This window comes from Tinamus guttatus, unplaced genomic scaffold (genome assembly GCF_059628265.1).
Source record: "Tinamus guttatus ecotype Peru unplaced genomic scaffold, ASM5962826v1 Tinamus_guttatus_pri_ptg000397l, whole genome shotgun sequence".
Taxonomy (NCBI): Eukaryota; Metazoa; Chordata; class Aves; order Tinamiformes; family Tinamidae; genus Tinamus; species Tinamus guttatus.
Genome location: NW_028288931.1, coordinates 715551 through 728497, shown reverse-complemented (window position 1 = coordinate 728497; position 12947 = coordinate 715551). Strand labels below are relative to the sequence as shown.

Genomic DNA, 12947 nt, shown 5'->3' with positions numbered 1-12947 from the left:
ATTTGTGCTTGTTACTCATGCTGGCTGTTTGTTTTTATTGGCCAGCTATTTATTTAATTGTTAGCTTACAGACAGGAAGTCGTTCACAAGTTTAGGCATACAGGGGACTATCTGAGATGTTTTAGTAGTTCTACCTCCATGAAATAATAAGCAATTTGTGAAGATTTAGTCTGTTGAATTAAGGTTTTTTTTTTCTCATTTTCTTCACCACAGTTCGTCCTGTGAAACTCAAGGAGGATGTTCTCTCATGCACTTTTGCTGAGCTGAGTTTTGGCTTGTGCCAGTTTATTCAAGAGGTGCGGAGACCAAATGGAGAAAAATATGATCCTGACAGCATCTTATACTTGTGCCTTGGAATTCAGCAGGTAACTCACTGAGTTAGGGTATTGCTGTGAAGAGACCAAAAATTAGTCTGTCTTTTTGTGCGGTATGCAGCTGCGCAGTGTTTGCAGAGAAGGCAAGAATTTTTCTTTATTTCTGCTGCTTAGTCTGTTTTACTTAGGTACTTTGCTAATTTGTCTGAACCTTTTTATCATCCAAGTACACAGGTCTTTTCTGTAGTTAGGAGGAATGTGTTGTGGAGGGATAGATGTTTCTATGGAGACACAAATCTTTCATTTTGATACCTTTTTTATCCTTGCCATGTAGAGGAAAGCTAGGTGTAAACTTGTGGATCCTCAGTAATACTTGCTTTGTGATGGAATGTTTCCGATCTAAATAGTTGCACAGTGCTCTTGTAATATGCAAGTTACATGGAAGAGATTACACAGGAAGGATTAAGCTCCTTCAGTGGTTAAACAGATACCTTGTTGGCAAAACCTAAGGATATACATAGAGGGGATAATAGAATTGTAATTAATGAATATTGGCAGTCATGTAACCAGCCTCTACTACCTGCTTAGGCACTGCATGTTGTAACAGTTGCAGCACAAACCTAGAATAAAATAATTTTTATTGAAAACTCAGTGTCTCAGTTCAACATACTTCCAAGGCTTTTTTGTACAAATATTTTTTCATTCATTTCCTTGAATAGTCATTGGATGATAAGGAGTAAAGAGCTATGTTTTGAGGTAGAACTTGACATTCCCTGTCTGTGTTTGAAAAATATGCAGCCTTAATCAGATTACTGTTGATAAGGTCTAGGAGTTTCCACATTTTTTGTATTTCACATCTGACTTGCATATTTCCTGTTTTGTAGGAAAAAAATAAAAAAAGAGATAAGAATAAAATGTTAATGGCTCCTTGACCAGAATTTAAGGGAATTTTTTATTGGTGCTTTAAATTAAGCTTTTTTGACACCCTGCAAAAAACCCAGTCCCTGCAGAAAATCTAATTAGCTGTCGTACTGAAAAATTCAAAAACATGTTTTGGACCATAAAACATTTGGACATAAGAAAGAAAAAGAATCTGATGTCCCATATCTTTTCTGCAATGTTAAGTAATCATAAATTGTATGTCTTCCTTTTTTTTTCTCTTGTAGTACCTGTTCGAGAATGGTAGAATAGATAACATTTTTACCGAGCCCTATTCCAGGTTTATGATTGAGCTTACAAAACTCTTGAAAATCTGGGAACCTACAATTCTTCCAAATGGTAGGACAATTATTTTATTTTGTGTAGCTGCATGACAAAGTCATTATTATAAATTCCTACTTTCTCATTGCCATGAAGAGGAATACGATCTGAGACATTCACATTAGTTTCCTCCTCCCCACCAGGTAGTTGTTTGTGGTAGACTAGAACTGTGGGTTTTATGTCTCTTCCCCTCTTTTGGTCACACTTCAACATATCTTTGTCTCCAATTAATCCATCAACTTCTTTGAAAGAAAGGCCTCCCATTCCTGCAGTCAAATGCTGGTTCTTCTCTTCTGTAAAGTTTTAGCTAGTCTTTTTTTGAAATTAGGTAGCCAAAACTGTGTGTGGGTTACTGCAAATGCTATGTACAGTTACATTAATATTCCCGTATAGGTAATGGAAATATTTCTTCTGATAAATCATAGGATCACAGTGCAGTCCCAGGGAACCTTGAGTGATGTTGGAAACTCCATACCTGTATCTACAACTGACTTCTTTTCATTTCAAATTTTAAGTTTGTATTTAATAAAGAAATAGCCCAGTTACTTATAGATTGATTGCATATAGTTCTTTTTCTCAACAAGTATCTTAACAAGCCTCCATATCTCCTTTGCTAGCTGGCTTAGCATAACAACAATGGTAGAGGTGTTACCATTTAAACTCTTAATTCCTAGGGAACTTTTTTGTTTGATTGGTTGTTTTTTTTTGTTGTTGTTGTTTTTTTTTTTTTTTAAGTTGGCTGACTGTGGTTTAATTCAGTGAAATTAAAACTCAGTGAGGTTCTGCTAGTATCTGCAGTCTTCCTTTATATCCTTCTCTTCATTCTTCAAGCACTGGAGGATCTTGCTGTTGCAAGCTTGGTTTTCCATGTTTCCTTTTATGCTCATACATGCAGCCTTCCTGATGCTACTGGAATTAGAATTACTTATTATAGGTGTGAATTTGAGCTGATGTGCAGTTCATTCATATACAAGGTTTGGTAAAAGAGAATTTACATGAGTCTCTGAGATTCTTCTTTCCTAATATGATCTATTCCTGCCCTCCTACCCTGTGTGTCTATGATACTTCCTGTTATTACTTTGGGAAAATTCTTAAAATCCACTAAACTGTCAGGGATCTTTAAAAGCTGTTCACTTATAACCAAATATGGGGAACAGTCCTAAAATGGCATAAATAACCCTTTCCTTTTTTTCCTTGCCCATTATTTTCAGGTTACATGTTCTCAAGGATTGAAGAAGAACACTTGTGGGAATGTAAACAACTGGGTGCATATTCCCCTATAGTCTTACTGAACACACTTCTGTTCTTCAACACCAAATACTTTCAACTGAAGAATGTCAGTGAGCACCTGAAATTATCCTTTGCCCATGTCATGAGACGCACCCGGACTCTGAAGTATAATACTAAGACGACATATTTACGTTTTTTCCCACCCTTTCAAAAACAAGAGATAGAGTCAGGTAAGTGCCTGCTTTCTGATTCTAAACTTATGCAATCATATTTATATAGTCTGCTCCTTATTTTAAAATTAAAGAAAAATATATATATAATCCTCCAAATATATATACATATCCTCCATAGTCTTCTGCTAGTTACTAGCTCTTGATAGTTTTTCTCTAAGAGGAATTAAACGTCTCTTCCTTCATGAAGTCCTTGATAAAACTGAGAACATGGGTGTGTTAACTAGGGCACATGCTCTTAATCTCATCGAGTTTGAAGTGAAGGGCAGGATTCTTAAACTTATAGTCTTAAATTAAACTGTTCACTTTCAAAAGCCTTGGGATAGAGGAAAAGAACAGGAAAATGTGCCCAGTTGGTACCAGTGGCATCATCGGAAGAAAGGTGGGAGCTCTGCACTGCTCCTGTCTCTCATCCTTGTGGCAGCATCTGCCTCACCAGGTGCCACCCCTGTAGCTATGGACACGCTGCAGCGTGTGTGACATTTTGCTCACCCAGCAGACTGGCTGCCCCAGACCAATTGATCTGCATGTGACTTTGGAGGACAGATTGTAATGTCAGATAACGTCTTGTTTCTTTGCGATACAAAGTCCCATCAGACTGGCGCTGAGCTCAGTGACTGGGGTTGATTCCTGGAGGTGCTGTTCTTTGCTGAATGTATGTGACGTCATTTTCCTGTATCCAGATAAATTATCCGTAGGCAAAAGGAAACGTGGTGAAGATGAGGAGATTGCAACAGCAGTGGAAATGTCTGAAAATGCAGAAAATCCCCTGCGATGTCCAGTCCGACTTTATGAGTTTTACTTGTCAAAATGGTAAGTGACAGAAATTGGCTTTCAATCCCTATATGGACTAGAACTGTCCAAAAGGTAAAACGTTTTTTGAGGAAAACAGGTGCAGTTTTTTCTTAGCATCCCCAAAGGTAGAAGAGTTTGAAAATCAGATAACCAACATCCATCCCTCAGGCCTCTGGAAGCAAAGATCCCACCCACGTCTCCTGTGCTCTGCTGTGGGCTCCTCTCTCCATTTCCTAGTACCCATCTGGTAGGACTTCCTTCCTCAGCAATGCTGTTGGACTCCCCACAAAGGCAGTGTTCTGGAATCGTAGCAACAACTTTTATTCAGAGATTAAGTTCATATGCATCATCATTATGTCAAGACACCCATACCATCAACTGGGTAGTACTAGCATTGAAAAAACACCTCTATAAAGAGGTCCCTCTAATCGCCTTCGTTTTAGAAGGAGCTGGTGCTGAGTGATCTAGAAAAAAATAACTGTTCACTAAATTGAAGAGAGGGAAGCAAGTTACTAATAAGGAGATCTGAATTGTGCCACTTCTTTAATTAGAGTGGGCTATTCGCAATGTAACTTCCATTTTCTTTGCTGTCCCTCCTTGACCTGTGTTGTCCATATGACTTAGTGCTGCTTTCTGATACTGGGGTCTCCCTTTCTTTGCACCGACAGTTCTGAAAGTGTGAAGCAGAGAAGTGATGTGTTTTACCTCCAGCCGGAGCGCTCCTGCGTACCCAATAGCCCCATGTGGTATTCCACATTGCCAATAGACCCAGGAACCTTGGACATCATGTTAACACGTATTCTTATGGTGAGGGAGATACATGAAGAACTTGCCAAAGTCAAATCAGAGGACTCTGATATTGAGTTATCAGACTAACTGAAGTGGGATGTTTTCCTTTGAATACACTTCAGAAGCATCAAACTGTGAATACGTCCAGCCTTCGGAAAATGTGTATCAAATAAGCCACGATTATGTCATCTAAAGGCATATTTTGAACCACGGTGGATGTACAAACTGGAATTGGAAGGAATCCAGCTATGTAAGCTGTAAGAAACAACGTCCTACAGCAGCGATAAATCCTCTGAACGAACTCAAGATGAACTAACCTATTTGAGTGGTGCATAAATCCTTTATCTGTTTGGCATTTTTAAAAGAATTGTGAAATATTTTTAAGGAAAGCGGTTGCGTAAAAGCTACCCTAATAGTGATGAGCATGGAGAGCTAGACTGTGGCTCACACGGTTTCCCAGCCTGGTGCCTGGCAGTCACTCCTGCCAGAGAGCACGAGATCCTAGAGCTCTACACAAGGACAGGAGAGAAAGTGGCGACATTTAGACAAGCAGACACCTTCCGTTATAAATACACACACACACACACACACACACACACACACGCTTTTATAACTTTTTTAAAATTGGGATCAAATGCTAAGTGGACTCCAGTGTGGCTGCTGTTGAGCAGCCCACGATGCCAGAATCTAGCTCTCGGTCCATGCAAACAGCACCTCTCGCTCCGTGCGATCTGCGACGCGGAAGAGGCGCCGCAGGTCGAGCTTCAGAGAGGTCACACTATGGGACAAACGTTCTGGGGTATGTACAGGAGAGTGACTGTCCCGGGGCATGTGCAGAAAATCCCTCAACTAGCCCAGTAGCTCTGCAGTCTGTTGATATAATCTAGCAAATACTGTGGTGCGCGGGAGTTGTTTTTCCCTGAAGGCAGCTTTCCTTTCTCCTCTTTCCCCGGCTCGGATGTTTCTGGTTGTTTCACGAGGCAAACCTGGAGGGCCCGGTCATTTCAAGGGGGAGACGCACGCGCTCTGTCTCGTCCCGCCTTTGCAACGCCGCGGTGTTGGACAAAGGACGCAGTATTACTCCTGACAAACAGCTGTGGTAGGAAGTTACCATGTGTGTTTTTTCCCCACCCCACCCAAAGAGATTTAGTCATAGTGTTGGAAATTGAGAGAGACTTTTTCAAGGTTTGGCTGTTACTGCATCCTGTAGAAGAGAAAAGCTCCCATATTGTGTTTAGAGGACAGGACATTATCAGATATCGGCTGTATCTCTGTTTTCTCAAGCTACAGATATGTGTTTCTGATGACCAGAAGGCACAAATTCATTGGAAACCCAAACTATTTTTAAAGAAGAGAACTGTATGGCTTTTATCTAGTTTTGGTCAGTTATCCAGCTTCTGTAACAGGGGTCTGATATTTGATCTTGTCACTAAAATTTCAGGAGATGAAAATCAACAGCCTTGAATGATATTTCCTTTTTTTGTTTTGTTTTGTTTTGTTTTTGTTTATTTTGTTTTGTTTTTTAATTATTTTTTTAGCAGTAACAAAAGTAATTTAACAAAAATAAAATCAGAAAGTAGTCTATTGACGTCGTGTACTCGGTAGTCCTGTCCCTGCCTGTAAAAGATTTCACTGATGTATTTTTTAATACAGAAAACTATGTGAAAAGTAAACCTGCCCCGATTCTGTCTGATCCGACCCCTCTGTGTCTGTCATTTCTGATCAAGGATCCCACTTCCCCCCATGTCCTGGCCTAGCTCCCAGGGGAAAATACCTGGGCCACGATGTGTACCCTGGCAATAAACTCCCCGGGCGCGTGGAGGTGTAAGGACTTTCATTTAGGTTGATTTCCTATTGTATAAACACTAAGTTATGCCCTATATTTATATTAAAGTGTTTAAATAGCAGGCACGCTACTTTGTACTGGAACGGCGGATGGAGTGTTTCATGAGAAAGAAAAATCCCTCTGGAGAGAGGAGCTCCGGGGCTCTGCGCGGAGAGGGGCGGCAGCCGGAGCGCGGCCCAGAGGAGCTGGGAATCGCAGCGGTTGGTTGTGGGGAGCCCGGAGGAGCCGGGAATCGCGGCGGTTGGTTGTGGGGAGCCGGGAATCGCCGCGGTTGGTTGTGGGGAGCCTAGAGGAGCCGGGAATCGCAGCGGTTGGTTGTGGGGAGCCCGGGGAGGAGCAGCCCCGGGGCTGCAGCCTTGGCTTTACTCTGCTCGCAGGGACAAAGCAGGGGACGGAGCCAAGAGCTGCTTGGGAGGGGGCTGAGGGCCGCTTGAAAAAGGTACCAGGCCTGAGCCTGACCTTAATAGACATCACAGACATAGCCCCGTAAAGTGGTATTTTTGTATATGACCAGTAAATAGTCCTTTTCCATCCTCTGAAGAACCTCAGTCTTTGTGAATGCTTTCGTGTATGTTCATTTTTTTTTTCCAGGTACTTGGCATGAACTGTTTGCATATTGTCTGCAGAGAAAGCTGAACCACACCTGACTGCGAGCTGCTAAACAAGGTGCTGGGGCCGGTTCAGAGCAGCTTCCTTGGATGAGCCACCGAACAGCAAGTTTGGGTTTAGTTTCCGTGTTCCTAGGTAGGCCCCTCCTGCTCTGCCAGTGCTAGTGTAGCCTAGCGAGGGATTTACCTGCAAACTGGCTAAAATTCACGGGAATTGCAAGATCTTAAAAGCCTTGAAGGGCTAAAATTTATTTAATGATACAGATGGAGTGTTGCAACACTTGGACAAAGTTGTTTGTAATGAAAATACCTGCATCACATGCCACCCTTGCGCCCCTTCCTCACTTGAAATATTCTTTTAAAGAGAAAAATCATGCTTTATGCTCATAATGGACAGAGAAGCAGCAAACATGAAACCAAGAAAGACCAGAGGATGACGCTACTGCCTGCTGAGAGGGGTTTTATTTACCTGCCTTCTACATGCGGGACACACGTTGCAAAGCGCTGGCAGCCAGATGGGAGCTCAGCAGCACCGAGGGGCTGCCGGGGACGGGGCTAGACGGCAGGAGCAGCCCGTGGTGTTCCATCACAACATCCATCCCGCATCCCCGTGGAGCGGCCCCGCGCGTGGAGCCTGCCCACGGCTCCTGCTCTTCACGGCAGCTCCTCAGGACAGCAGCGCGAGCGGCAGATTCGCGGGGGCTTGGCCGGCGTCGCCATCGGACTCGGGCTCTGGAGCGTCGCCCTCGGCTGCAGCTGCTGGCGCCTCATCCCGTGCGCTCGTGGACCAGGCGGCGCCGATCGCGGCGCCCAGCGAGCCGAAGACTGAGCCCAGGCCGAGCTGGGTGGCCAGCGAGAGGCCCGCGGCGCCTGCGAGCAGAGGGACGCGCTGCGGGGGCCACCCGCTGTGCAGAGGACACGGAGCCGCCGGGTCTGCAAGGAAGCCCCTTCCCGCCGCCCCGTCCCCGCCGCCCCGTCCCCACTCACCGGCCGACTGCAGCAGGGCCACGGCGCTGCCCGCGGGCACCCCCCCGCCGCTGGCCACGGCAACCGCCGACATCATCTTGGTGGCCACGGAGCCGGCGGCGATGCCGCTGGCCGTGAAGCCCAGGGCGGAGATGGCGACCGGGGCAGCGGCCACGGCCGCTCCTGCAAGAGGGAGCGCAGCCTGAGCGCCCGGCGGGACCCGCAGGGCTCTGCTCCGCGCGGCCGGCGCCTCCTCACCCCCTAGGACCACGGCGCCGACGGCCGCCGCCTTGAGCGCGTTGCCTTTCCCTGCGGAGGAGGAAGGAGGGGCAGGAAGGGGCTGCAGCCGCCTGCACCAGAATCCCCGTCCCTCTGCTCCTCCCGCCGCCCTAGCCAGGGATGTTGCCCTGCGGAGCAGCTCCCAGCGCGGCTGCGAGCCGGGAGAGCCGGGAACACGGAAAAGGGGCAGCCCCCAGGCACCCGCAGGCCCAGCTGCGCGGATTGGCCCCCTCGTCCCTTCCTGGTGCCGGCGGCAGGGAGAGGCCGCGGCCGGCAGCAACGCGGTGCTGCAGCTCCGGGGCCGGCAGCTGGCGGGATCGGCACCGGCGGGACCCCCTGCCCGCCCTGCGCCCGCGGCGCGGCCGTACCCTCCTCGCCCTCAGCCATGGCGCAGCCTTCGGCTCTGCCAACCGAGGGAAATCGGAGCAGGAAGCGCCCAGGGCCGCCCCTGCCTCGCCGCGGGGCAGGGGCAGCAGGGACGTCCTTCCTGCGGCGGCTGCTGCTGCTCGAAGGAGCTGAACGGAGGGGACGCCCGAGCGGGGTCCCGGTGGGGACAGGATGGCTGCGGCAGAGCGGGGTGCAGGGGCATCACAGCAGGGCTCTGATGACCTGGAGCGAGAGCCACCCCCGCCAAGGCCAGCGCCCCCGTCCCATCCTGCTGCTCCCCGGGCACAACTTTGCTCCCTGCTGGTTTCATTTCCAGGCAGAGACGTCACCCTCCTGCGCTAACGCGGCTGGTTCCATCCTGGCACACGGCCAAGCGGTCACTCCACCCTGACACGTCCTTGGCCATTCCCAAACGCTCTGGACCCGGCAAGGCCGGGCCCGGACAGACGAGCAGCCCCGGCCTGAACGCAGCCAAGGGAAGAGTGAGCCGGGCTGTGCCGAGCGCCGCGGCGCCGCGCGGGCCCCGCTCCCTGCACGACGAGGCGGCCGCCGCGGGGCGCGCGCCGCTGCAGCTGGTTGAAGGGGACCAAATCCAGTTGCAAGTTGATCTGGTTCCTTTTTACCAGCCCCAGGGACGCACGGTGTCTCCGGAGGTGCCGGCGCTGGCGGCAGGGGTCCTGGCGCAGGGGTCCCAGCCCAAAAATACATACTTCTAAACATTCCATAGCGCCGCCGGCTCCATATGGGCATATGAAGAAGTATGTAGGGTTGGGAGGGAGGCGCTGGAGCCGCCGGAACCGTCTGCCTCCCGCCCGACCACGGCTCCCCGCAGCCTCCATCACTGCCTCGGGAGGACAGAGACGCTGCAGCGAAACCGGCAGCTCCTGGTGGCAGCTCAGCCCCATCATCATCCTCGCCGGAGCCTGCAGCGAGAAGGCAGCGCTTGTCCCTAATGGCAGGAGCAGAATCCCCAGCAGCAACGTCGTGTCCTGCCTGCAAAGAGCAGTGACAGCAGAGCCACCACCCCAAAGCCGGGGCCACCGCGGGCCAGAGATGAGGTTTAGCCCTCCAGGATCACAGCTTCTGGGAGTGCGGAGCTTAACCCTCTCCTGGAGCTGGCAACACCAAGGCACCCAGGATGGGGTGAGCCCAGGTCGGGCTGAACCCGACAGCAGCGTCAGGATACCCAGGGCCGCAGCAGCCGCGGGTGTCGGGGGGGGCCGGTGCTTGGGGCTCTGTGAGGCCCGCGGCTGCCCAGGGCCACCCGGGGCTGAAGGGAGCCAGGGAGGCTCCCGAGCTGCTCCCACGGCTGCCCCGGCTGGCGGCTTGTGGGGACGGGGCAAAGGGCTCGCGGGAAGCGGCTGCAGGGGCTGCAGAGCCGGTACACCCTGGCGCAGCACAGGGACACCCTATTGCAGCACAGGGACACTCTGTCACAGTGCAGGGACACCCTGGTGCAGCGCAGGGACACCCAGGTGCAGCACAGGGATACCCCAGCGCACTGCAGGAACACCCTGGCGGGGCGCAGGACACCCCATTGCAGTGCAAGGACACCCCGGCGCGGTGCAGGGACACCCCGTCACAGCGCAGGACACCCAGGTGCAGCACAGGGACACCCCGGCGCGGTGCAGGACACCCTGGTGCAGCACAGGGATACCCCAGCGCACTGCAGGAACACCCTGGCGGGGCGCAGGACACCCCATTGCAGTGCAAGGACACCCCGGCGCGGTGCAGGACACCCCAGTGCAGCACAGGGATACCCCGTCACAGTGCAGGGACACCCTGGCACGGCGCAGCCCGGCCTGGCTATAAAAGGAAGCAGCTGGTGCCTGCGCTGCACTGCGTTCCTGGGTGCCCCGTGGGTGCCCGTAGCCGGGACCTGCCCCAGCTTCGCTCTCCCCTCTGTCCCCAGCCCCGTTCCCCCCTGCAGCTCTGGGGAGCTCCTGCAGCAGCCCAAGGGCCCGAAGGGCCAGGGAGGGCAGGAGCGGCAGGAGGTGCCTGCGAGGGGCAGGGGGCCGGTCCCCCCGCACGGCTGCCCCGGGGCTACTCACCGGCCGCAGCGCTGCCCGCTCGCCCTGCGCTCCCGCTCGCAGCAGCGTCTGCCCCGTGGCGGCCCCGGCTCCCGCCGGCAGCTCCGTCCTCTCCCCGTCGGGCGCCCCGACCCGGCCCCGGGGCTCCACGCGCTCCCCCGGGGCCCGCGGCCGCCCCGGCTCTGCACCTGGCCCGGGCGCCCGGGGCGAGGGCAGCCCCTGCGGCTCCGCTCGCTGCTGGCTTTGGCAGCCTCCGCGGGGCTATTAATAATGAGAGCGCGAAATTCGTTTGGCCTCTGCTATATAAGGAGAGGTAGCGGCTCGGAGGCGGCCGAGCACGCTGGCGCGTGCGGGAGCGAGCGGGGAGCCTTTGGCAGCGCGTGTGGAAAAGGGATTGTGTGAACAACGAGAGAGGGCGGCTCGCGGGGACCGGGGCGGGTCGCGGCCACCACCGAGGCCCCGTGGGGCCTGGGGTCCCCAGGCCGCTCTGCAGCCTCGCGGTGCCCCAGGGGCCCTGAGCGAGCGGCCGGGCCAAGGGCAGCACTGAAGGCCACCGGCCTCCGCTCCATGAACGGCCTTGGCTGCTCCCGGCGGAGCCCGCGGGGAGCGGAGGCGCTTCCAGGGGGGCAGCTGCTGCACCCCAAGGAACAGGGCGCCGGGGGGCAGCCGGGCCCGGGAGCGGCGCCGGGGCTGGAGCCTCGCGGGGGTCAGGGAGCCGCTCGCCCTCCAGCCTCCCCCGGCTCCTCCTGCTGCCCCCGAGCAGCGCCCGGAGCCGCAGGGAGCGGCGGAGGCTCCGCGGAGCGAGCAGGGCTGCGCCCAGCGCAGGGGAGGCTCCGCCGGGCCCACAAGGGCCGCGGGGAGGGCAGCGCTTCCCTTTTCCATACTAGGAAGCCAGGGAGAGCCCAGGCCGAGCCCGGCCCAACGGACAGGGCAGCAGCCCCAGGACGAGCTGCAGAGCTCAGCGGGGCTCCTGGGGCAGGGGAACAGGGAGGCAGAGGGCCAGGAGGGAGGCCGGCCATGGCCACAGCTTCTGCTTTTCCTCTTTTCCTGGTTTACTTTGTGCTTGTTCACCCGGTCCCCAAGGCGGGAGCAGCAGCAGGCGGCACTCGAGGGCGACGCTGGGGCCGGGGGCGGCACTGCCGGGGATCAGGGCAGCAGTGGGAGCATCCGGGGTCCGGCCGGCCCGGAACGAGCGGAGAGAAACAGAGGCAGCAGCAGCCAGGGCTACATTCAGGGAGGGGACCCTCCCTCCCTTCAATAGTGTTTAATCTTCATCTAGCTCAACACAGATCAGTAGTGCAGCAATATAAATACAACCAAGGAAGTTAAAGCCTCTTGGCTTTCATAGCCCCGAAAAGCTGATTAAACAGGTTTCCAGTTTTAATAAATTAACACAAAGAAAGGCAATAAACTGCGTGCCCAGAGCTGGAGGAGCAGCATCCTTCACAGCAGGGAGGCTCGGTGCTGGCCAGGGACAGGGGTGCAGCTCAGAGAAGCAGCACAGTGAGAGGAAGAAGCAGGGACAGGAAAGGGCCACCACACACCTGATTCCTGGAAAAGCCTTTCCCAGAGTCTAGGAGCAGGGAAATGGCGCTGCCGGCACCGGCAGGAACGGAGGGTTCCCCTTTCCATGGGTCAGGGACGTTCCGTGCATGCGGCCCACGAACGCGGAGGGCGATCGGGCTGCAGCACGAGGCCTCCGGCCCCAGTGGAAGAGCCAACTGCTGGGATTGGAGATATCAACCCCCATTGGCCTGGGATGTGCAAATTATGAGAGGAAAAAAAAAAGAAGGAAAAAAAGAGTCCCTGGCCTAATGAGGATAGAGTTGGTAAGAGCCAGACTCGAGGAGGGCTTGGGGACCCGAGGAGGGTGCTGGGGCCACAGCAGATCTCGCAGATTTGGAACCAAGGGACAGGCCGGGTGCAGGTGCCAGGGTGGGTGTCCCTGCAGGAGAGGGACTCCCAGCCCCGCACACGGCACCACAGGGCAGCTCTGCACAGCCCAACAGGCACCGTGTCCTCAACATTCCCAAGCAGAAACGCCTGGCACGAACTCAGAACAGCTACAAAACCCCCTCCCACGTGCAGGCTGCTGGAGTGTGACCAGAGAGTTTAGATCCCCTCTCCTGTACACTCCAAAAGCAGCCAGCACATGTGAAAGGACAGGTCCAAATTAAAACTGAAATAGTGCTCAAACCATTAGGGAAGGTGGG

General features: G+C 53.1%; 1 protein-coding gene across 7 annotated transcripts in view; it reads left to right on the top strand.

Annotated features, from left to right (window-relative positions):
* Nucleotides 1–4943, top strand: part of LOC104568593 (zinc finger MYM-type protein 4) — a 29857-nt gene extending 24914 nt beyond the window's left edge. For 6 of the 7 annotated variants that reach the window (XM_088531057.1, XM_088531058.1, XM_010215494.2 and 3 more), the window contains 5 exons: nucleotides 214–365; nucleotides 1481–1592; nucleotides 2786–3034; nucleotides 3718–3847; nucleotides 4498–4943. In XM_088531057.1, the coding sequence (XP_088387183.1) occupies nucleotides 214–365; nucleotides 1481–1592; nucleotides 2786–3034; nucleotides 3718–3847; nucleotides 4498–4705 (851 nt within the window). In that variant the 3' untranslated portion in view covers nucleotides 4706–4943. The remainder of the gene's footprint in view (nucleotides 1–213; nucleotides 366–1480; nucleotides 1593–2785; nucleotides 3035–3717; nucleotides 3848–4497) is intronic. The other variant, XM_088531056.1, reaches the window with a different exon arrangement.
* The last annotated feature ends 8004 nt before the right edge of the window (nucleotides 4944–12947 follow it).